At 42.7% G+C, this 25,442-nt stretch overlaps 1 protein-coding gene across 4 annotated transcripts in view; it reads left to right on the top strand.

Moving 5' to 3' along the window:
* Positions 1–467: 467 nt before the first annotated feature.
* WDR35 (WD repeat domain 35) overlaps positions 468–25,442 on the top strand; it is a 57,175-nt gene continuing 32,200 nt past the window's right edge. Inside the window, exons 1-12 of one of the 4 annotated variants that reach the window (XM_084791718.1) lie at positions 468–610; positions 1,321–1,438; positions 3,929–4,000; positions 5,167–5,259; positions 7,643–7,771; positions 9,477–9,610; positions 13,406–13,571; positions 13,717–13,862; positions 14,527–14,652; positions 17,670–17,855; positions 21,355–21,387; positions 21,751–21,811. In XM_084791718.1, the coding sequence (XP_084647844.1) occupies positions 587–610; positions 1,321–1,438; positions 3,929–4,000; positions 5,167–5,259; positions 7,643–7,771; positions 9,477–9,610; positions 13,406–13,571; positions 13,717–13,862; positions 14,527–14,652; positions 17,670–17,855; positions 21,355–21,387; positions 21,751–21,811 (1,288 nt within the window). In that variant the 5' untranslated portion in view covers positions 468–586. Of the gene's footprint in view, positions 611–787; positions 939–1,320; positions 1,439–3,928; positions 4,001–5,166; positions 5,260–7,642; positions 7,772–9,476; positions 9,611–13,405; positions 13,572–13,716; positions 13,863–14,526; positions 14,653–17,669; positions 17,856–21,354; positions 21,388–21,750; positions 21,812–25,442 lie in introns of those variants that run through there. The other 3 variants (XM_084791716.1, XM_084791719.1, XM_084791717.1) reach the window with 3 other exon arrangements.

Raw genomic sequence — 25,442 nt, 5'->3', positions numbered from 1 at the left:
GTTCTCTGGACAGAAAAAGCCTAAGAGCTCAAATATTTTTAAATGGAAGGGCATGCTCCAATGCAGTTGTACCTTTAATGACCCAAAGGTCACAATATTCCTTTGTGGTAGTCCTTAAGGTGTTTTAAGGATTCTGTGCTGGCTAGCCTTACGTCAACTTGATACACAAGAGTTATCTGAACTAGTTATTGATTCGTAGGGCCCCATCATCCCGGGTTCTATAAGAAAGGCTGGGCAAGCCAGTAAATAGCATCCCTCCATGGCCTCCGCATAAGCTCCTGCCTCCAGGTTCCTGCCTTGTAAGTGGCAGGTCGCCAACAGGGCCGCTAAACAAGAGCAGAAAGACTTAGAGCCAAGGGTACAGGCCCAAAGGCGACCTCTGCATCAGCTCCACACCGACACCAAAGCCCGCGCAGGCGCAGGCGCACGGCAATGCCACACCGGAAGTTCTCTTTGCGCCCCGGATGCGCCTGGGCAGTGGTGGTTGCCAGGCGACGGGAGCTTCTCTGAGCCGCCGGTGCTCGCGAATGGAGGTGTAGAACCCGTTATGTATTGTGCCGCGGGTCGTCTTCTCTGAGTTCCCACGATGTTCTTCTACCTGAGCAAGAAAGTGAGCTTTCCCGGGGCCCTCCATCGCGCCGCCTCCATTCCTGCAGCCCGCCGGTGCCCGCATCCTCCCGGGACCGCAGGCGGCTGGTCCCGCAGGTTTTCCATCTCCCTGTCACCTATCTCCTCCCGCGGGTCTCTGAGCCCCGGTCGTTCTTGGCCGAGCCAGTAGCTTTTTCTCAGGATTCTTCCGCATTCCTGCTCTCTCTAGACTCTTTTGAGTGACAAACAGCAGATGATAGATGACCACAACGATAAGCGTGTGGGGAGAAGGGAGTAAGAACAGCGATAAGGATTTATGTCTCATTTCCCGACTTCAAAGAATCCACGAGGTGATTTTTTTTTACCTCTGGCTTCCTTGGCAATCGCTTTCCTTCCTTTATGTGCACTTCTTTACAGAATACTAGAGCTTGGGACATTTAAGAGTACCACCGCCATTTTCATAATAGCTCATTTTTTTTTTCTCTCCCTGCAGGACGTTACTCTTTCTCTCTCCCCCCTTGACGCTCTTTTTTGAGACAGGATATTGCTGTGTATCCCAGGCTAGCCTCCAACTCGAGATCCTCCTGTCTCAGTCTCCCAAGTGTCAACACGGGCCACAAGAAGTTCGAGTAGGTTTCTTTTTGGGAGATGCTCCTCAGTGTTGACATCTCCTGGATGGTGACCTTCCAAGTCCGTCGTGCAAAGCTGGCACCTCTGTGATTCTTGTTACAGATTGCTGTTCCCAATAATGTGAAGCTGAAATGTATATCCTGGAACAAGGACCAAGGGTTCATAGCATGTGGTGGTGAGGATGGATTACTTAAAGTTTTGAGATTAGAAACACAGACGGGTAAGTGATCATTGCCAGTACAGATATGTACAATTGGCAGAAAAAAAAAAAGTGACTGGTGTAATTTATTCAGTGAGACCGGCTCGTGGTATTTGTCATTATGAAGTCTGCAGCTTTAAAAAAGATTTATTTTTATGTGTATGGATGTTTTGCCTTTTGTAACATGCATACAAGTGCCTGTGGAGGCCAGAAGAGGGCGTAGGATTCTTTGGAACTATAGTTACAGATGGTTTGTCGGTGCTGAGAAAAGAGCATCGGTTCTCTTCAAGAGCAACACATGTTCCCCACCACTGAGCTATCTCTCTAGCCCCCACTTTAACTGTTTTTGAGACAGGGAAGTTACCATGTAGGTCAAGATAGTTGCCTAGAAACTTCCAGGGACCCATTTGTCTGCCTCCTGTCTCATCAGATCTGAGATTACAGGTGCATGCACCGATACCTAGGTTTTGTATGGGTTCTGGGGATATGAGCTCAGGTGCTCACAGGTGTACATCAAGTGATTTCCTGAGTAAATCATATTCTCAGTTCCTAAGTGCTTTATTTAGTAGCATATTCTTTCACTGGGCCTTTTAGATCCAGCGGTTGCTGATAATGTGCTTTTTGTAAGATATATATTAGTATTATCAGATTTTTGTTATCATACCAGCTTGGTCTTATTTCCACTTGATCTTTAAAAAAGTATCACACACACACACTTTTTTGGGGGGATTCAAGTTAGGGCTTTTTGTTGTAGTCCTGGCTTTCCTGAAACTCACTCTGTAGACGGGGCTTATCTTGAACTCAGAGATCTACCTGAATGCTGGGATGACAGGCATGCACCACTGTACCAGTGTTAGTGTTTATTTTTTCTTCCTTTTTAAAAAAAGTTTGTATTTATTTTACGTATATGAGTGCTCCATTTGCATGTACACTTGCATGCCGGGAGAGGGCACTAGATCACATATATACGCTTGTGAGCCACCGTGTGGGTGCTGGGAATTGAACTCAGGAGCTCTGGAAGAGCAGCCAGTGCTCTTGACCTCTGAGCCGTCTCTCCAGCCCATGTTTATTGTTTCTTAGTTGGTGCAGTGTTTTGTTGAGGAAGTTCCTGAGAAGCAACCAGGTAAGTACAACTAGTGGCTGGAGAGACCCCTAGAGGTACTTTTCTCTGACTGCTTTCAGAATAAAGAATATTTTTCATAGGTCTTTAAAAATGCTTGACTTGTTTTTATTTTATGTGCATTGGGGTTTTGTCTACATGCATGTCTGTGTCAGACTCCCTGGAACTGGAGTTACACACAGTTATGAGCTGCCGTGTGGGTGCTGGGAATTGAACTGGGTCCTTTGGAGGAACCGCCCATGCTCTTAACCACAAGCCAGCTTTCCAGCCCCCTCATCGTATCCTGGAAAGTAGATTTCCTAAGGATTGAGTTTCATAATTACCATCTTCACAATCCCTAAGGTTATCATGACATTTGTATATTTAAAATAAATGTTTTAGGTGCAACACATTTTCTAAATGACCGTAAAGTGTACAGTGCTTGTAATTTCATCCAAAGATGTCATGACTTTTCTTGTGGCTGTCCCAGCAGCTCCATACGAGGTCATGTCCTCCAGCTGTCCCTGGAAGGTGTAGTCTTTGCACTCGCTGTTTGTTATCCTGGAAGAGCAATCGTTTCCTGCAATTCTTTGTGTGTCATATCAGCTAAAATATTACTTCTTCAGAAAGCTTCCCTGGTGGCCCACTTTAGTCTAAATTAACCGTTTTAATTAGTTACTGTCTGTTATTTTGTCTCTACTTTCCCAATTTATAATTATATGTATATAGTATCAGCTAAAATATTATTTCATCAGAAAGCTTCCCTGGTGGCCCACTTCAGTCTAAATTAACTGTTTTAATTAGTTACTGTCTGTTATTTTGTCTCTTCTTTCCCAATTTATAATTATATGTATGTAATATCTGACTCTCCCACTACCGTGGAATATAAGCCTTCTGAAAGGGTAAATGATGATTTTGTTTATTTTATAGCCAGAACATCCCATAGTGCCTAGACACTGTATATACCCATTAACTTTTTGTTGAATGAATGAATAAATGTGCAAGTTTAGCATGACATTCTAGGAAACATAGTAAAAACTGGATTCTAAAATCTTGACTATTAGTACTTTATAAATTTTTTACCGATCTTAATTTATGTCCTTAGACATTTCTACTTATGTTTTTTATGAAAATATTAAGTAATGGTGGTTATATATTTAATACACTGAGCTAATAGTCTTTACACAGTTTGCTTTATTTTGCTAGAATAATGTCTTGCAAGGGATCCGTACATTATTGCTCACATTTGTACCAGGAGAAAAATAGGTCAGAATAAAGAACACTTTAAAAAAATCATATATTACCTTATAGATACACACTCTTCCTATAACTCAGGACATGCCAAAGTCTTGTAATCTTTTACATATTTAACCATAGGGTTTTTTGTTGTTGTTGTTGTTTGCTTGTTTTAGATGACTCAAAATTGAGAGGCTTGGCAGCCCCTAGTAACCTTTCCATGAACCAGAACCTGGAAGGGCATAGTGGTGAGTCATTTAACGTTGCTTGTTTGTTTTTTGTTTTTCCAGATATGGTTTCGCTGTGTAGCCTTTGCCATCCTGGAACTACCTTTGTAGATGAGGCTGGCCTCAAACTCAAGGAGATACCCCTGCCTCTGCCTTCCAAGTGCTGGAATTAAAGACATGTGCCACCACTGCCCAGCTACATTTAACTTTTTAATTTGTCATGTTTGAATAGCATTTGGACATTTTAGGTCTCCATCTACTTAATATAAAAATCTCAAACAAATATGTTACATTAAATACTATTATTTAAAAATAATAGTAAAGGAATCATTTTTATTGAGGCACAATTCATATGTGGACTATTCAACACTTTTACAGAAATTAAATATTATCTCTGATATTTCTGAAAAAAAAACCTGGCTGTTGATTTATATGTTGCAAACTTGTGTTATTTGTCTGTGGAATTTTAAATATATTATCCTCTTAAAGGATCTGTTGTATGATTTTAAGTCAAAGGAGACAAAAAAGATATCGCAACAATAATTTAGTCCTTGGGTGTGGGCCTAGAGTGGGGAAAACAAGTACCTTTTAGGACACTGCTTTGACAGTTGATATTTTAACGGGCTGTATTAGCTGATATTTTATCAGTGTTCATTTGTAATATGGATTATAAAAAGATATCATTAGGAAATACACACTAAAATATTTAGGGATAAGAAGTCAGTCCTTCGTAACCCAGAGGCTTACGATGTACTCGGGAGTGTGGGACAGAATGGGAACTGGCATAGAAAGAGAAAATAAATTACGGGATGTGCCAACCAAGAGCAACTTGGCGTCCTTAGACATTTCTATCCTTGGGAGTCAGGCCAGTTTGGTAATCATGACTTTATCTGTTCCACATTAGTTCTGTGGCAGCTCTGTTAGCTGGTTGTCAGAGGGGTCCCTGAAGGTGTAAGGCTGAGGTACATATGAAAGGGGATTTTTGCATTGTTGCAGATAATTAGTAATATCAGTAACTACATCCCATGACTATTTTTTGTATTCATATTTTAATTTTAATGTTTAAGACTGACTATGCACAGACTATTGATTTTAATGTCCTCTTGGTGTTCATTTACGCAAAGACACACATTTGAATGAATGATAGTCATGCTAGCGTTTCTGAATTTTTTGCTTTAACGTTCTAGGTGCTGTTCAGGTTGTAACATGGAATGAACAGTATCAGAAGCTGACTACCAGTGATCAAAATGGGCTTATCATTGTCTGGATGCTGTATAAAGGTATATTAGGAGAGCGGCTTAAAGAATGCTTGTGTGTGTGTGTGTGTGTGTGTGTGTATGCACGCTCGTGTGTGGGCATATGTATACATACCTTTGAGGTCAGAAGAGGGTGTCAGGTCCAGTGAAGCTGGAGCTACTGGCCACTGTGAGTTGCTTGATGGGGATGCTGGGAATTGAACTCTAGTCCTCTGCAAGAGTAGCAAGAACTCCCGTCCACTGAGTCATCCCTCTCGCCTGTGAGAGCGCCTCTAAAGTTTTTTATCTGTGGTTTGTGTATATGTGTGGATATGTACATGTGCCAGACACGTGGAGGCCAGAGGACAATTTGTGGGAGTTGGTGTTCTTCACCACGTGGGACCCCAGGATTGAACTAAGGTTGTCAGGCTTGGCAGCGAGCCCCTTCCCCTGTGAGCCATCTCGGTGGCTCAGGAGTGCTGCTTTGATCTTTCACAGGCCAGAGTCTGAGCATCTGAGCACAATATTTGGAAGGGGAAATATCATTTCTGAAATATACTTGAAACCAGCAGGAAGACTTCACCCTGTTCTTTGATCTGTGACCCTGCATTAGGACAGTGAATTAGCTGACTGTTGACATTACTACAATTAGAATAGTTTCCATATAAAATAACTATCTTCCTAGATTTCCAATAAGAACACATTCCTTTGTGGCCAGCTGGAATTAATATTAGATAAAAAACACATTTATGAAGAAGTCAAAGGCAAGACTTCCTTTATTGTATTTTTTTTTTGGTGTGGATTCATCTCATTGCTGATGAATGACTCACAACTTGTGTCTCTTGTCTCTAAGAGAATTGGTGGGGGATAGTTAGGGGAGGGGAAAGGAAGAGAAGGATTAACTTAGATGCATCTCTATTACTAGAAAAACAACTCAGAATACACACATACATATATTTTTTTTTTAATTTTTTTTTTCAAGACAGGGTTTCTCTGTGTAGCCTTGGCTGTCCTGGACTCACTTTGTAGACCAGGCTGGCCTCGAACTCACATTGATTCACCTGCCTCTGTCTCCCAAGTGCTGGGATTAAAGGCGTGGGCCACCACGCCTGGCTCATATATATTTTCTTAAGGCTGGGAAAGGATTAGTTAAATATGTATAGTTGTAAAAAGATTCCAGATACCTCATTTTCAAATTATTTGTTTTTAAGATTTATTTTAATTATGTGTATGTGTGTGCCCATCTGGTGGGAGTCTGTACGTGTGAGTATAGGTGCTGGAGGAAACCAGAGGCGTCACATCCCTCTAGAATTGGACTTGTAGGTAGTCGTGAGCTACCTTGCTTGGGTGCTGGAATTGAACTTGAGTCCTCTAGAAGAGCAAGTGTACATGCTCTTATGTGCTGAGCCATCTCTCCAGCCCACAGTTATAAATTCTTCATTGCAAAAATATCAAGTCATACTTGAACCTTGCTTTTAACATTTGCGTGCCTCTCTGTGTGCGTATTGTGCGTCCAGCATGTTACAGTGTTCATGTATTGTGTGTGCCCAACATGTTACAGTGTGTGTGCAGAGATGAAGGACAATGTTTGAAAGTCATTTCTCTCCTGCCATGTGAGTTCCAGGCATGTGGGATGGAGCGCTGGTACTCAGCCTTGGGGGCAAGCACCGTTACCTGCTGAGTTATCTCCCTGAAGCCAAGTTTAAACAATTCAAAAACAGGCTGCACTTTTACTAGCAGTCTGTATGCTTTAATGTAATCTGCTTATATTTATAATAATGATTGATTTAATAATTAATCATCACAGGAGCTTATGCACCATGTAAAGCTGTCATTGTCGCGCTTTTCCTCACTCTCTGAAATGGTCACTGGGTGGAAGAGTTGAGCTTTCAGAACAGTCATCTATTTCAGTCCTAAAGAAGCAGATGGCATTTCATTTTCTTAATTGACAAGATGAGAGAAAGAACAAATAAGAGAGGAACATTTACTGTATTTTCTATGATAATCTTGAAGCAATTAGGAGTAATACCTAATCAGACTTGTGTTTATGGTGTGGATCTGAAGCTTCAAAGCTAAATGCCTGAGGGTATAGAACAATCATTTATCCAACAGTGCAGTTTTAGAAGTCAGAGCATGCACACTCTCTCTCGTTCGTTTTTACTTTTTTTTTTCTTTTTTCTTTTTTTTTTTTTTTTGAAAAGGTCTTGCTATATGTAACCCAACCTAGCCTTAAACGCATGATCCTCTTGTTTCAGTCTTCAAGATAGCCCTGGCTGTCCTGGAACTTGTTCTGTAGACCAGGCTGGCCTCGAACTTACAGAGATCCGCCTGTCTCTGCCTCCAGAGCGCTGGGATCCCAGGCGTGCGCCACCACTTGAACAGTGTGGAGGTTTTGACTGTAGAGCTTTTTTTGAACTTGTGCACACAGGCTCCTGGTACGAGGAGATGATCAACAACCGCAACAAGTCCGTGGTCCGCAGCATGAGCTGGAATGCTGACGGGCAGAAGATCTGCATAGTGTATGAGGACGGAGCTGTGATCGTCGGCTCTGTGGACGGTAAGGCAGTCACTGGACACTGGCCAGAAACCAGCATTTACTGGTTGTCTTTGAAGATTTAAGTTAATTGTCACTCTGATTGAAAAATAGACACTAAGGAAGACAACCCTGTTATATGATTTGGTACCATTAGGGACCACCTTGTGGTTCTAACCTGTTACCTTCTCAAGACTAATCTATTGTTTCAGGTTCCTATGGTGGTTCTGAAAACAGGTCACTTAATTTCTCAGTATTATTTTAAATATGGCCTTTATATAATTGATTAGATTAGGTTGTACAGAAATGTAGATTTTAGTTTCAAAAGTATAAAATTACAAAAATTTGTATTTCTAAATTGAACAGAACATGCCATTGACGTATTTTATAGCCTGAAATACCCCTTTGTTTCAGAGTATAGTACATAGATGAGACTGTCTTCGGTGAGTCTACATCTTGGTTTTAATATAAGAAAACATTTTATGCAGAGATTGTTTGTGTGTTTGTTGCAGTCACCTAATGTTGCTGAGAGCCTCGGAAGCAGTAGTTGTAGTGTAGGAATTCATGGCACAGCAGGGAAAACGGTTCCTGACCCACATCAGAAGTGATGATAGTAAATAGGCAGTCATTGAGAAGCACGAGGGATTGTGGGATGAGTACTACAACAGGGAACATGTAGAAACGCCACCCAGTGCAGATGGGAAGAGATCAGGGAGGGCTCCCTGGAGGAGGAGATGTGTGTGTGTGTGTGTGTGTGTGCGCGCATTAGCCACAGGTAGGCTGGTTGATGAATGGCATGTCTCAGGGCTAAGGAATAGCTTTGGAGGAGAAAAGAAGAACTTCACAAAAGACACTGAAAACAGAAGTCTTGGAGACAAAGGGTTTCCTTTGTGGAAGTAAGGACTATTAAGAAGGAGGGTGTGGTCCAAAAAAGACAGGAAAAGCAGAGGATAAGACCCCCTGTCTGTTGGGTTCAGCAGTAGGCAGGCAAGGCTTCCATATGATCTAGTGGAGTTTGGGCAGAAGGTAGAGTGGGGTCACTTGAGGGTTGAGGGGATGGTAAGGAAGCGAACCCTGTAATACCGTGTGAGTCTGTGAGAGGATGGCTGGGTGGCTTGGTAGGAATAGGGCGGTGCTAGCGAGGAGGGTGAGGTCGGGAAGTGGTTTCTGTTTTGTTTGTCTTTATTCAATCAAGGCGGTTAGGAGTTTGATACTTATGCAAACATTTGTAAGCAAGGACTTGGAGAGAAGAGTTGGAAGGAAAGGGAAGTGAGGGTTATCTCCAGGGAGATCTTTGCAGAATTGGGAAGGGGTGATCCTAGGCCTGGATGGCAGCATTGGTCACAGAGGAGCTCATCTGGGGAGCTGCCTTTCCCTTTGCTAGCAGGAAGGACCAGCTTGGATTCACTCAATGCTCAGGATGTTTGAGGATGTGAGGGGATGAAGGCCTTTGAGAGAGCTTGTATTTGTTTCTAGAGTAGATGACTCATCTCATAATCGGGAGTGAGCCCCTTCCTGCCTTGGGGTCCAGAAGAGGAGACAGTTTGAGACAGCTGCTATTTAAAAAGTCTCAGTGCTACTTAGCTTATATTACTGCTAATAAATATTTATTGACCATGCACAAATGCTGTGAGGATTATGAGCAATCTTTAGGGAAATCAAGATTCAAAAGCAGTTGTTGGAGGACCACGGTTCTGAGCTGGTAATAACTGTCTCTCCTTTGTTTTAGGGAATCGGATCTGGGGGAAAGATCTGAAGGGAATACAGCTGTGCCATGTAACCTGGTCTGCAGATAGTAAAATCTTGCTTTTTGGAATGGCAAATGGAGAAATACACATTTATGATAATCAAGGGAATTTTATAGTAAGTATATATATATGTGTACATATATATTCATTATTCTATTAGTGTAAGTTTCTATGATTATTTTAGGTGCCTTTTATATATGTATGCCATTATTATGGTAGTTAACAGTAGTTTATAGAATTTGTCTTCAATACTGTTTTAATTTTCTAATCATCTTAAAAGTTAAAAGAGGGCTGGAGAGATGGCTCAGTGGTTAAGAGCATTGACTACTCTTTCAGAGGTCCTGAGTTCAATTCCCAGCAACCACATGCTGGCTCAGAACCATCTATAATGAGATATGGTACCCTCTTCTGGTGTGCAGGCATACATGCAGGCAAAACACTGTATATGTAATAAGTATATAAACCTTTAGTTTAAAAAAAGTTAAAAGAAGAAAACCTTAGTTTTTCTTGGGGGTGTGGTGTGGTACTTTGGATGTGAATGGCTCCCATAGGCTCATAGATTTGAATGCTTAGTCACCAGGAAGTAGAGCTGTTTGGGAAGGACTAGGAGGTGTGGTCTTGTTGGAGGAGGCGTGTCACTGGGGGTGGGCTTTAGTTTTAAAAGTCCATGTCAGGTCTCTCTGTCTGCCTCTGCCCCACCCCTCTCTCCTGGGGATCAGCATGCCAAGCTCTCAGTGCTCTGGTGCTGGCCTTGCCTGTCTGCTTCCTGTCATGATGATCATGGACAAACCCCATAAAACTATAAAAAGCTTCCAATTAAGTCTTTTTTTTGGTGGTGCATGCCTTTAATCCCAGCACTTGGGAGGCAGAGGCAGGAGATATCTGAGTTTGAGCCCAGCCTCGTCTACAGAGCTAGTTCCAGGATAGCCAGAGCTACACAGGGAAACCCTGTCTCAAAATACAAAAGAAATAAGAAGAGTTGCCTTGGTTATGGTGTCTCTTCACAGCAGTAAGACACTAACCAAGGCAGGGGTGGAGGCTAGTTGTTGTTTTGAGAAAGAGTCTTATGTAGAGCAGGCTGAAACTTGCTGCATAGCTGAAGTTTTGATTCTCCTGTCCCCACCTCCTGGGTTCTAAAGTGGAGCACCTCCACCAAGCTCAGGCTATTGTAGGCACTGGGTCTAGTGCAATGGCTGCTTGAATGTCAGGCAAGCATTCTACCAAGCTACAGTCCTAGCCCAAGTTCAGTTCCTTTAAGGCGAATTAATGTAGCAGAGTGCAGCTTTTAGTCCTGATTTCCTGTTGCTGCATGGGACAACCCTTGCATTGGAGCGGAAGGATAATATGTTGTGTAAGTTTCTTTTTAAGTTTCTGCTGCCTGAATCAAAGTTTTGATGCAGGGTACCCAAGATATTTTTGTGGCAACTAGAGCTTGTGAAAAGAGTGGTAACCGATTTAATACATATGAGGGAGTCTCAGTTTCTAGAAAGTAGGTAGCGTAGAGTAGGTGTGGTGGTTAGTGCTGGTTGCCAACCTGGCATCATCTGGAGACACCTGGGAGACAAATCTCAGGCCATGAGAGGGATTATCCAGCTTAGGTATAGCCTCCCAGGGTGTCTCTGAGTGATGCGTTGTGGTGTGGGAGGAGCTCTGGGTGGGGCCATTCCCTGTGCTGCATCCATCCATTCTGACTGCAGATGCTTAGGGATCCTGCTGTGATGGGCTGCACCCTTGAACCGTGGCCTGAAACCAGGCCCTTCCCATCAAATTGCCTTTGTCAGGGTATTTTATCAAACAACTGGAAAGGAAACAGACAGTGAGCTTGGATAGCATGATCTGGAGAAAGTCCCGCCTTTGAGAGATGTAGCCATGCTAGATTTCTTATCTATTACTATGTCAGCCTTGTTTGTAGGAAAAATTATATCTCATAGTCCACTTCCTGGTGGAAGTAAAATTCCTAAGCGTTTTTTTTCTCTTTTCCTTCCCTTTTCTCATCCCTTCCCTCCGCCTCCCCTCCCTTTCACTTCCCTTTTTTTCCCTTCCCTTTCCTTCCTTCCTTCCCTCTCTTCCTTCTCCCTCCCTCCCTTTCCACCTTCCTTTTTTTGAGACATGATCTTACTACATAGCCCAGGCTGGCTTTGAATGTATGATCTTCTACTGTCATTTGTGTCTCATCCAAAACTCTGGCCTTGGGCAGTGAGTGGGCCTGGAGGTCACATCTTGTGTGGGGGTGGGAGGTGGGGTGGGGGTGTCAGGTGGGGTGGGGGTGTCAGGTGGGGTGGGGGTGTCTCTGTGGTTCTGCTACAGCCTTCCAGCCACCAGCTCCATGGGCTTCAGCTCATACTCCGCTGTGCGAACTGAATGGATTGTGGCCAGGCACAGTTGCGGCTGGGACAGCTGCTCTCGGTTACCTGGCTTACAAAAAGTTCTTCGTTAAAACTAATCACACCAAAACTGTGGTGAGCCTTCAGGTCCACAAAGACCACCCAAAGGTGGTGCATGCCTTTGACATGGAGGGTCTAGGAGATAAAGCTGTGTACTGCCTCTGCTGGAGGTCCAAAAAGTTCCCGTTCTGGGACCTCACATAAAGCACAACGAAGAGCCTGGAGACAACGTGGGGCCTCTGGTCTCATCAGGAAAAAAGAAGCTTCATGGACAGCTGCCTTGCTGCACCCAGCGTGTTGTGATGTCACCTGATCGTTTAAGTAGAATGGCACCCACTCTGTCTGATTGGCCTCCTCGGCTTCTAGATGTGGTTGGTACCTTGCAAATCGCAGCTTTCATATTCCCTGCATCATCCTTGCTATTGAAACAGTGTGGTGCACATTTGTTGAAAGAAGAAGAAAAGGCTAAACCAACCTCATGGTATATGGGTTACTTTGGTCTTGTAAGGATCCATTCCTTTAAAATAATGGTCTTAGAATATAGCTGTATCTGAGGCTAACGTATTAAATTATTCTCAAAATCATGTACATGTACATTGTACTTAAGTTTAAGGGGGAAAAAATCACCTTTTCATGACTTAGCTAACATAGAAAGTAATAGAGTGTGACAAAGTTGCATTTTTTTTTTTTTTAATGGCACAGGTGAAACCTGCCATGACCTTCCTGGCTGAGGTGATGACATGGATTCAGCTTGTGTGTCTTAATGTTTTCAGTCAGAATTAACCGAATGTTATTTTCTTTAACGTCACCCAGGTCAACAATAAAGGGGCAACAACTTCAAAAAAACAAAAATCAAAAACCAAAAAACACCTCTGACCTTGGCAGGGGGAGGAGAGCAGGGACTGCCTCTGACACGAACTCTGGTGCCCATGATTTGATCACTGCCTCTTGGCGGGGCACACAGAGGAAGGGGATGCAGGCTATCCTGATGAGGCCTGATAGGCTGTGGTCATATGGTGGGTGAGGAGGTCCCCCTGTTAGAGGTCTGGGGGAGGGGAACAGGGTGGAAGAGGGAAGGAGGATGGGAAAGGGAAGGTAAGAATGAGGGGATAACAATTGGGATGTAATATGAATAAATTATAATAAATAAATAAATCCCTCTGTGAGTGCAGTTTTTTGTTTGTTATTTTATGTTTTGAGATTAGATCTCCCTATATTATTGAGACTGACCTTGTCCTTGCTATGTAGCCCAGGCTGACCTCAAATTTGAGATCTTGCTGCCTCAGTCCCTGGAGTGCTGGGATAGCAAGCAGGACCACACTCACCTGTTTGTGGTTTGTCATGGGGAGAGGTGGAAAGTCAGGGAAGTAATTTATCTAGGTTTGGTGAACCAGTAAGTTATGAAACATGCATTTGCAGCCAGGTTTCAAGTCTTATTTTCATTGTTCTTCCGTCAATACTTGTGCAGACTCAGTCGCCAGTTTTACAGTGCAGTTACTAAGCCTAAGCTAACCACTTGTACCTAGATGAAAATGAAACTGAACTGCCTAGTGAACGTCACTGGGGCAATCAGCATTGCTGGCATTCACTGGTACCATGGCACCGAAGGCTACGTGGAGCCCGATTGCCCATGCCTGGCGATTTGTTTTGACAATGGACGATGCCAAATAATGAGACACGAGAATGACCAAAGTAAGTAGTATTTTTTTTTTAAGTTGGAGAAGTTTAAACATATTTTAAAAATTATTCTTAAGAGTGGGAAGTTCTATGCTAAGTTGTGACCACAGTTGGCACATTTGTTCTCTCTCTCTCTCTCTTTTTTTTTTTTTCTGACCAGATCCAGTTTTGATTGATACGGGCATGTATGTGGTTGGTGTCCAGTGGAACCACATTGGCAGTGTGTTAGCTGTGGCAGGCTCCCAGAAAGTGGTGACTCAGGACAAGGATGTCAACATTGTGCAGTTCTATACACCGTTTGGTGAGGTAAATGTGTTTCAGATGTATCTTCCCATTTAAAGCAGGTGCAGCAGGAAGCAGGAAGATGAGTAGGAAGTCCAGCCAGCCACACTTTCTCTGAGGGACATTTGAGCAGCAGGCTCCAGATAGCAAGTGTGTGTCTGAGTAGTGCCTTATAAGTTTTTATTATAGTGACCCTTTTATAATCTGTAAGTTTAGAAAACTAAATATCTGACATAGGAAATTGCCATTTACTTTATGTTCATATTTCTAGGTTTTAATATGATACTTTGAATGTCTTCAGGTAATTAACCTATGTCTGCCTGTCCTAATCAATATTTTTTCACTGTGAGACAGGGCTTCACTATGTAGTCCTGGCTGTCCTGGAACTTGCTCTGTAGACCAGGTTGGTCTCAAACAGAAATCCACCTGCCTCTGCCTTCTGAGTGCTAGGATTAAAAGTGCACACCGCCACGTTTGACATGATCATTTATTTATTAAAAAATCTATGTTAATAATGAGTCACAAGTGATAGATGTTAACATGTAAGCATTGTTTTCATAAATATACAGTATCCTTCTCAGTGGTATTATTAATAAATTTAATTTTTAGAATTTTCTGGAATAGTATTGGCACATACGAATCTTATATGTTCATTATAATACTTTACATTTCATTGGCCCGCCCCCAGCATCTAGGTACTTTGAAAGTTCCAGGAAAGCAGATGTGTTCACTGTCTTGGGAAGGAGGTGGACTGAAGATTGCTCTAGCTGTTGACTCCTTTATATATTTTGCAAATATTCGACCTGATTATAAGGTATTAAGAACATTTATGAAATTGTTTTTTGTTTTGTTTTTAAAAACAAAACCTGTTATAGCTTTTAAAACAAGAAACTAGTAGAATGGGGAGGACTTTTGTGCATGAATCTCTTAAATTAGTAAATGGCAGCTTTTTCTTGAATGCCACATATGGTTAAAATGGCTTTAAGAGTGAAGATCTTTCTGGAAACAGATGGCGCTCTCACAGGAGCAGTAGAAGGGCTTATTCCAGGTGTGGCTGAGATGAAAGAGATGAGCAAAGGAGATAAAGCAGGCACCAGGGCTTAGCAGATCCCAGATGCTCTCAGGAGCCCTGGGCTCAAGGAGCAAGGCAGGGGAAGTGTTCCTGGAACCCAGGAGCCAGGGCCATTGCTGCCAGGCCGGGACTGGGGATAAATATTCATTGTCTTCTTCTTCTTGGTGCCTTCTAATGGACAACTCCCAAAGAAACCATACAGCAAAGCAGCTCAAGGACGAAGTTCACAGAAATCACCCCCAGGAGTAGAGAAGGGCAGAGTGGATCAGAAGAGGAAAGTGAGATAAATGATACACTATCTAAACAAGCTTGGGCTAATCTATCTTTATGAAAATATGCAATTGAGGCACAGTGGTTCATGCTTGTAACATCATCTTGTGGGAGAGGAAGGGAGATGGGTTGTGAGTTTGCTTCTGTTAAAAAAAAAACCCTCAAGGTTCAGAGGTCATTAGAATATGGGTTTGGAGGCAGAGCATGCATGAGGCTCTGGGGTTTGATCATGGCACAGAACACACAGCACACACAGCACACACAAAGAACACACACATAACATAGCACACACATACACAGACCACACACAAAGCACACACACATAGCACAGCACACACGCACAGCCCTCCCCCACATACAGCACACACACAGCATACACAGCACACACAACACATATAGCACACAAACAGTACAGCATACACATACACACACAGCACATCACACATCACACATACACAGCACACATGAGCATACACACAACATACACACACACAGCATGCACACAGAGCATACACACAGCACACACATACAGCATACACATGCAGCACAGCACACACACAGAGCATACACAGCATACACACACAGCATGCACACACACAGCGCAGCTCACACACAGCACACAGCACATATACAGGGTATACACACAGCACAGCACACACACAGCACATGTAGCATACACACAGACACACACAGCACACATACCCAGCACAGCAAGAGAGCAGAGGGGGAGGAAGACATAATCTTAATATATTTAAGTTTTAAAAGTCAGAACACCTTGGAGAAATGGTTGGTTGTAGGACTAGGGTAGATAAAATGTAAGATATGCATGGAGCATCTTAGAGTGCTAGGTACCAAGGATGTATCTGATGTAAAAGGATGCGGACATGGCAGACAGCCCTCGATAGCTTACAGTAGCCAGAGCTGGACTGCGGTCACTATACATGAGGAGTAAATAGAAGCAATGTAGCTTTCTGCTATAGCCCAAGTTATAAGAGAGCCTCTGAGTTGATAGGATGAATATTCATCATTTGAGTAAAATAAATGGAAGAAAATAAACTGATTTTTCTTACAGAAGCATTGCAAATTGCTGACTGCTTCTCTAGGAGGTAGAGTCTCTCATCCTTCTAGCTTAGAAAGAGAAAAAGAAAGGAGCTTTTCAGTGCAAAGCTGGCAAACCCCACTCTGGCCAAGGGAAGAGGGGCAGCACCCTCAGTGATGTCACATGGAGATCATAAACCCTTCATATGACATGAGAGGAGCACTTCATTTCAGTGGTGCTTTTCCTACACATAGTAACTGTGTAGGCCTGAGAAACACACCAGAAAGACCCAGGGGACAGAGAAACCAACATAGCCCAAAGGAGCTCAAGGAGACATGACAGCGGAGCATAACGTAGCCACCATGAGATTCTGGGGTCTCAAAGGGACATTAGGCATAGCTAATCAAGAGTGCGGAGCCTAGTGATGCTGGATTCTTAGCTGTGACAAATGCGTCACAGTCATGTGTAATGCTTGTGACGGGAATGGAGGAGGGGTGTTTGGGGACTTTGTATCTTTACAACTTTGTTGTAAGTCTGAAGTTTTTTAAAGCCAACGTTGTTGATAGTAAGTGGTATGAAAAGCCTATATGAGTGAACTTGTAATGATAGCATAAGCATAGTGCTGATGAGCGTATAATGTTTTCAAGACTCCAATGAATGTCCTAGCACCCTAGCAGAGGGAAAGCTGTGAGTGTCCACGTTCGGTTCTCAGTGGGTTCTGTGATGTAGACATTCAGGGAACAGTTGTAGCTAAAAGAGCTGAACATGATTATTCCTCAGGATGTTTGGGGCGGGGCTTCTGTAATTATTTTTAGATAAACCATGTAGAAAGAAAGATAAAAACATTCTGTAAAAAAACATGGACAGGGAAGAAGGAGCCATGGTGCACACCTTTAATCCCAGCACTCAGGAGGTAGAGGCAGGTGGATCTCTGAGTTTGAGGCTAGCCTGGTCTACAGAGTGAGTCCAGGACAGCCAGGACTACAAAAGAAACCTTGTCTTAAAAAACAAAAAACAAAATATAACAAACAAAACAACAACAAGAACAAAACCATGGACAAGGAAAAGGCAAAGTATCTATTTTGAATTTGTCTTGGAGACCTGGAATTCAATCTCTTGATAGCAGTTGGTTGGTCACTTTCTGGGCCACCCCAAAACAGGGGTTAACTAGTGACAGTGTTTACCACTGAGGCTTAATGTTCAGAAATTAAGGAAAGTTAGATAAGCTAAACTTATTTTTTAGAATGTTCTTCTTAAAATGCCTTTTATTGCGACTTTTAGATTTTTTTTGATAGTATGAAAGGACCTAGTTTTCAGCCCTGATATGGCAACTGGTACACTATTTTGAAAGTAAAAATAAAATAATGTGACTTTTCTCTCCCAAGCTAAATAGTCTCTCTTTCCTTTTCTTTCCTCCCTGTGCCTATTTCTTCCCTTTCTCCATCCCTAGTGGGGCTATTGTTCCAACACTGTGGTTTATGCGTATACCAGACCTGACCGTCCTGAGTACTGTGTTGTCTTCTGGGACACAAAAAACAATGAGAAATACATCAAATATGTCAAGAGCCTCATCTCTATCACCACGTGTGGTGATTTCTGCATTTTGGCTACAAAGGCTGATGAAAATCACCCTCAGGTAAGGGACCCTTTGGTATTTTGAGATCCAGATGTGTTGTTAGCAATGGGCAGAGGTGGGCTCTAGTTGCCTGCCTCCTTAAGCATGGGCACTGGCAAGGATAGAATATTCGTTCTCCTGATCATGTCTATCTGAGCCTGTTTCTATGTGCCTTGATTCTTTTCCCCTACCAGCCAGACACTCACAGTCCATGCTTCCATACTCTAGCTTTTTTGCCTCTGAAATATGTCCCAAGGGAAAAACAGATATCTGGATGTCTAGCAGAAATACTGATGGAGTTACAAAGGAGTCTGGGAGCTTTTGATTTTGATAAATCTATTTTCATTTAGAGATACAAGGCCTTAAAAATTAATATCTCAGCATAAAACAATAATGTGTTTTTAAAAATCATGCTAACAATTTGAGAATTTGCAAAAGTATGTATTTGAAAAGAAGACTACCAGTGTCTTTGGCTGGGTTATGATGTCAAAGTACAGAGATTAGGTTAAAGGGGACTATTTGAACAGCCCCACTTGGCGTTGTTTTTTCCTGAAATACATTAAAGCAGTAATACAATTATTTTTTTTAAAAAAAGTCACAGGCCGTAGGGGCTGCAAAGTGTGGAGGTTGGAGAGTAAGTGAACCAGGGACATTACTTTAACAGGACCTAAGAACGACATTTGTGGAACACACACACACACACACACACACACACACACACACACACACACAGAGACATACACACACACACACACACACACACACACACACACACACACACAGAGACATACACACACACACACACACACACACACACACACACACACACAGGAACAAGCGAGTTCCAGGTCTCTTCTACTAGACAGAACTCCAGGTATGGTCTTATGGATGGGTGCTGGGAACTGAACCCTGGCCCTCTGCAGGTGCTCCTAGCGTTTAGCCATTGCTCTGGCCCAGGTAGAGCAGTTCAAAAGCACCCTTGTCCCAGAGCAGCCGTTGGTATACTCACACGGTTCAGAGACATCCACACATAAAACCAGAAAAGGAGAGATTTGGAAATTACAAAGATGATAATTGCATTGAGAAGTTTGCCAAGAAGGTTGAACAATAAAGTGAAGGAAATGCTAAAAGAGCAAAATGACAAGGAAATGGAAAATAATGAAAATGTCACAAAAGCTTAACATTTGAATAATAGTACTAAAAAGAGTGAACAGGCAAAATGGAGGATGGGGGTGTGGGTGGCCCAGTGAGGAAAGCCGTGCTGTGCAAGTGTGAGGACTGGGGGTTGGATCCCCCCAAACCCACACAAAAGCTGAGGGACATGCACCTGTACTCCTGAACTGGGGAGACTCAGAGAGGAAGCCCCTGGGGCAGTTTGCCGGCTCGACTAGCCGACTCATTCATTCAGTCTTGGGTTCAGCAAGGGATGCTGCCCTTAGTCAATAAACTGCAGCATGATGAGGAAGTCAGCTTCCGCCCTCCATGTGCCTGTGCACAAACATGCACTTCCACGTGTGCACATGCATACACACACACACACACACACACACACACACACACACACACACACACACACACACTCCAAATGGAGGAGAGGGAAAAAAAAAAGCAAAATTCCCTTGAGTTCTTCCATGGGAAGAAACCTAGTTCAGTGACTGAAAATGTTTCTACATCAAGAGATGTCATTGTGAGTTTCAGAACACTGGGGATTAACCCTGACACAACACAACACAACAAAACCATAAAACACCCCCCCCCCCACCACTTTTCAAAAGAAAAGCAGATTCTCTGAGACCAAACGTCAGGATGGCATTCAGCTAGTCAACAGCAAGTGTCTGGAGACTTGCCCTCAAAACTGAGGGAAAATGATCCCCTGGCTTGGATTTCTCATTGTAGCAAACTGCTAATGTGGGAGTGGAAAACTGACTTTTTAAATGTGCAATGTCACCAAAAATTTTCCTCCCCAAACTTACCTATCTTAGGGGGTTATTTCAGGAGACAGGGCACTAAAATGAGGAATAAACCAAGAAAGCGGAGAAGGCTCAGGTGGTGAAGGGTGTACGGCTGACCACTGAGGGACGCACCCAGGGTCTCCAGTGAGAGGACAGGCTCCAAGAGGAAGCTCAGTGGACTTTATCACCCATTGCTTCATGCCAGACCCCTTGAGAGAAAGATGCCTAATTGAGGCATAATTGGAGATTCAAGTTAGTAATAAATACACAGAAAGCTGAGCGTAGAGAAAAACCAAAACCATAAGCCCCAGCCTGTCTGTGCTAACACGGACAGCAATGCATGCCTGTGTGGGAAATCGCGATGTGGTGGAGGAATTGGTATGAGAGCCCGTGTGTGGTCAAAGTTGTGCGACTGCTGAGGCTTTACACTCCAGGAGCTCCTACTCCGAGAGTCCAATCTCAGATTCTGACGTGAAATCTGAAAAAGTTGTGTTTAAAGCAGAAACATGTGCTCACTGAAGCGTGGGGCAGGGGAATGGGAAAGTGGGTGGAGAGCGCTGAACACTTCCTATTCCCAGTGACAAAGTGATGAACAATGCGCTAGACCGAAAGGAAACAAGAGGGGCCGCTGGGGACGGACCACGTGGACGCTGTTCACTGTGGCTCCTACCTGTAATTCTAGCTTAGGAGCCCATGGCAGCTGTGACAGAAGAGTGCCAGAGTTCAAGGCCAGCATGCGTTACAAGGTGAAATCTTGTTTCACAACACCCCAAAGGAAGAACCAACCAACACCCAACCAACGAAAAGCATGCTGTTGAGAGTTGTGGTATAAGAGAAGGCTGCGTTAGAGCAGTGGTTCTCAACCTATGGGTCACGACCCCTTGGGTGTAGAACAGGCTTTTCACAGGGATCGCATGTCAGACATGCTGCATATCAGATGTTTTACAGTAAGATTCATAATAGTAGCAAAGTTACAGTTAGGAACTAGCAACAAAAAGAACTTTATGGTTGGGGTCATCACAACATGAGGAACTGTAGTAAGGGGCTGCCGCGTTGGGAAGGCGGAGAACACTGCACTAGAGGGAGTAGGAAGTGGGTATATGGCCAATTTAAAAAAAAAAAAAGAACTCCTGTGGACTAGTTGACTCTGAAAATTTATAAATTGATATGACTGTTACCAGGAAAGTTAAAAGCATACTTTTGTGTTATGCTAAAGCAACAGATAAGCCCATTTTAAATAGTAGATGGTAAATTTTTTGTCTGTTATCTCTTAGTTTATGTTTATAAAGTTACTCAAGTTTTAAGACATTGGTAGAAAAATATATAAATGACACAGAGTTGATATGAAGTTGTTTAGCTGGATAGGAAAACCTTTAAGTAGGACAGTCTTGTTAGAATGTGATGCAGTAACGAGTAGTTCAGATGAAATTTCCAACTCAGAACAGTGTAATGTAAAATGTTCATTGCGATTTTCCTAATATCAGTCATGATTGTTGGATATGAGTCATTGACCCTGAATTAATTGCGTTTTTTTGAATTTCTCATACCATTTATATATTGCTTCAAAGGAGGAGAACGAAATGGAGACATTTGGTGCAACGGTAACACATTCCTTTAGCTTCTGTAAGCTCCGTAGATGGTGGACGTGGGGATGAGCTAGGGTGCTGCAGCGTCAGCACGTTTACAGGTGTCAATGATGCAGGAGGCTTGTCTACTTGTTTTCTTCTAAAACTGTGTCGTTCTGTTACAGTGAGAAATGAGCCTTAATTTTAATTCATGATTTTTAATAGTCAATTCTGTAGATGATCTTTCTTTTTGCCTGCTGTTCTTTGTATGGAACATTTTTATCAATTATTTCCAAGTTAGTCACACCTGAGAGAAAAAAAAGCATGATGTGTAATGCATATGTCCTTTATTGTTCGCAGCATAAACGCTGATATTCTTTTCCTTTTATCTGTTCACAGTTTGTGCTAGTTCTTTGCAATTCTATTGGCACACCCTTGGACCCTAAATACATTGATCTTGGTAAGAGAATGCTAATTTTCATTTCCTTTCTGATCATGTTTTGTTTGTAACACCAATTAAAAAGTCCTAAAGGGCTGGAGACATGACCCATTAGGTAGGAGAGCTTGCTGTTAAAGCAACAGGACCTAAGTTCAAATCCCCAACCACCCACGCAAGAGCTGGGCATGACCACACATGCATGTGACCTCAGCGTTGGGAGGGTTGGGGTGTGTGGATCCCAGGAAGTGACTGGCCAGCCCGTCTAGCTGGACCAGCTTCAGCTTTAGTGAAAGGCCCTGCCTCAAGAAATGAGGTACCAGCATCTTTCTTTGGCCTCTGCATGAGCACACATGAGTGTGTACACCCACACACAAGTGTGTGCATGGATCACACACCTTTCCACCTCTGCTAATGGTACTAATTAAGTGATAGTCTGTAAATAAGAATGGCCATATCTTCTGGTCATGAATAGCACTGTTGATACCTGTTTCTCACGGCAGATCGCTCTGAAAGCATCCTGATTAATACAATAACCTGTAAGGAAGGCTATTGTATCTAAAATTCATAGTAATTCCACAATTGCGGCATTTCCATCATTTGTCTACATAATTGCATAGGAATTGGCATGCAATGCAAAATTAGTATGCAATAAGCAGAGTTATAGAAAGAATTTTGCTCTTAAACCACTTTTATTATTAATAAACTGCTTGCAAATACTTCTCTCCCATAAAAACACTTTAGCTGCTTATAAAGTAGGCTTACTTTTTCCAGAGCTTTCTAATGAAACCAGTCTACTGATGAGAAAGTTTTAAGAATTGCCCATTTCTTGTTTCTGAGGCATTGTTGCTTTAGTTGTTCCCTTCCCTCTATCCAATAGATAGGAAAGAAACTCTCTGCATAGTTTTAAGTCTTATTCTAAGACATGTATTAAAACCATTAAAATAGTTTTCTGCCATTTCAACTTCCAAGATTAATGTCTCTCTTGTAAAATGTACAGCCATATATTGGACGTGGTGACAAAAATAATTGAGTCCAAAACATTGAAAAGCCATTGAATTCTTTTCTGACTCTGAGAGACTAGTCATTTATTTTCAGATTAGATGCTGCTTCGTGTTAGTGAGGCTGGGGAGAAATATTGTTTTGGTTTTGCTCATTATCTTTTTTCTTGACAGTTTCTGTAGAAACCTACAGAAACCTTATATTATATTAAGTACGGTTGGCAGGATTCTCCTGTACTCAGCAAGACGTGTGCCAGTGCACTCTTTAGGTGTTCTTCTGTGGAGCCCTTGTACTCACTTGCAAATCATTTATTTATATACTTTTAAAATGTAGGAGTGCAGTTGTTGATCACTTCCCTCTGGCAGGACAGCCTTGCCAGGCCACAGGGGAAGAAGACACACTCAGTTCCGATAAGACGTGATGAGCTGGGGTGGGTAGGACGCGGGCCTCCCGTTTCCTGAGGAACAGGGGAGAGGGGTGGGTGAAAAGGGAGGGAGGGTGATTCTGGGAAGAGAGGAGGGATGGGGCTACGACCAGGATGTAAAGTGAATAAAAAAAAGTAATTGAAAAAAAAAATGTAGGAGGCGTGCTCTGTCTGCATGTACACCTACATGCCAGAAGAGGGCATCCAATCTCTTTATAGATGGTTGTGAGCCACTATGTGGTTGCTGGGAATTGAACTCAGGACCTCTGGAGGAGCAGCCACTGTTCTTTTTTTGTTCTGTTTTTTGAGACAGGATTTCTCTGTGTAACAGTCTTGGCTATCCTGGACTTGCTTTGTAGACCAGGCTGGCCCTGAACTCACAGAGATCCACCTGCCTCTGCCTCCCTGAGTGCTGGGATTAAAGGGGTGCGCCATCACATCTGGCTGCAGTCACTGTTGTTAACTGCTGGGTCATCTCACCAGCTCTACAACCACTTTTGTATACTTCTTCCAAAGTACTTTGCATCTGTCCTGCTTTTCTGATTGTGATTGTCTGACTTCCTCACATCTTAAAGATCTATGTCTAGGTAATTTTCATATTCCCAATTCCTAACAATGTGCTTGGCTCTCTGACAAATGTTTCTTGAGTGCATGGACAGTGTTTGTGTCATGTAAACTGCAAGTGATTATTTAGCAAACCACCAAAAATATACGATTTCAGAAACTAATAGTACCTGAGGAAAATAAAGGGATTATGACTTTTCTTATGGGGATGTATTAATAAATAAGGCTTACTTAATCAGTTGAGCAACAGTTTACTATTTCTGTTCTGTGTGCCGTGAGCCAGGTATTGAGCTGGTGACTTGGATAAATGGATGTGTATGGTGTGTGTGGTGTGTATGGATGTCTTATAAGAAATATCTGTAAGTGCCAGGTGTGGTGGTGCACACCTTTAATCCTAGCGCTCAGGAGGCAGAGGCAGGTGGATCTCTGAGAGTTGAGAGCACCCTGGTCTACAGAGTGAGTTCCAGGACAGCTAGGCATACATAGAGAAACCCTGTCTTAAAACAAAAACAAAAACAAAAACAAAAACAAAAACAAAGGGAATACCTATAAAGTATTTCTTCAGGTGGCATTTGAAGGAGAGGGGATGGTGTGAGGGAGGGACCAGCCTGCCTGGGTAGCAGGCATTTGGGCAGGTTTCTAATGATGCTTTTCATGTATTCCAGAGAAAGTTAATTTGATGCAAACATTTCAGTTTACCAGCTCTTTAAAGTGCTAAGAAATGAATAAGTGGTAAAGTGGGGAAACAATTACAGATGCAGGAATTTATCCAGCCCTTAGCATTAAAATGTTACAAGCAGGTTTTTCTTATATGTGAATTCCTAAATTGTTTTAAATTATTTTACATCTTGGCTTGGCTAATAATGACTGCCTATTAGTGCTAAGGCTCATTTGAGGGAAGTGTAATTTTTAAAAAAATTTCCCCTCAGTCGTCTTTCTACATATTTTGAAATGTGTTGCATGTGCGTGTGGGTGTTGTATGTGTGCCTGTGTATTTGCGTGATCACATGTTGGCACACATACGTGGCATATGCGTGTTGAGGTCTGAAGTTGAAGCTTGTGGTCTTCCTTGATCTTGCTCTGTTTATTTATGAGGCAGAGCCTCTTGCTGAGCTCGGAGGTTGCCAGAACTCGTTTAGCTAGCAGCTTGCTCCAGGCTTCCCATCTCTGTTTCCTGAATGTGGGGACTACAGGTGGCTGGCATGCCTGCCTGCCTTTTGTCACTGTGTGTTCTGGGACACAGACTCAGTTCCCCATGCTTGTATAGGCACTTGGCTTGTTCAGCCATCTCTCTGCCATTGATGCTTTGAATTGTTCTCATCATTAAATCTAAAAGTGGTAGAGTTTTTTTTTTTTTAATCTTGATAGTGTTCTCTCCCCATTGCCCCAAATTCTATCTCTTAAAAATTGATCTGTGGGCCTGGAGAGATGGCTCAGCACTTAAGAACACCGGATGCTCTTCTACGGGACTTGGGTCTAATTCCATCGCCCACGTGGCAGCTCATAACCATCCGTAATTCCAGTTCCAGGAAATCTGATGCCCTCTTTTGACCTCCAGGGCCACCAGACATGTAAAGTGGTACACAGACATACATGTAGGCGAGCACTCATACACATGAAATAAAAAGAAATAAATCTTTAACAAGGTTTTCTTTATTTTCTGTT

The sequence above is a fragment of the Acomys minous genome, assembly GCF_964271855.1.
Source record: "Acomys minous genome assembly, chromosome: 8".
In the NCBI taxonomy this organism is placed as follows: domain Eukaryota; kingdom Metazoa; phylum Chordata; class Mammalia; order Rodentia; family Muridae; genus Acomys; species Acomys minous.
Note: the sequence above shows the minus strand (reverse complement) of the source record. Positions and strands in the feature narration are given on the sequence as shown.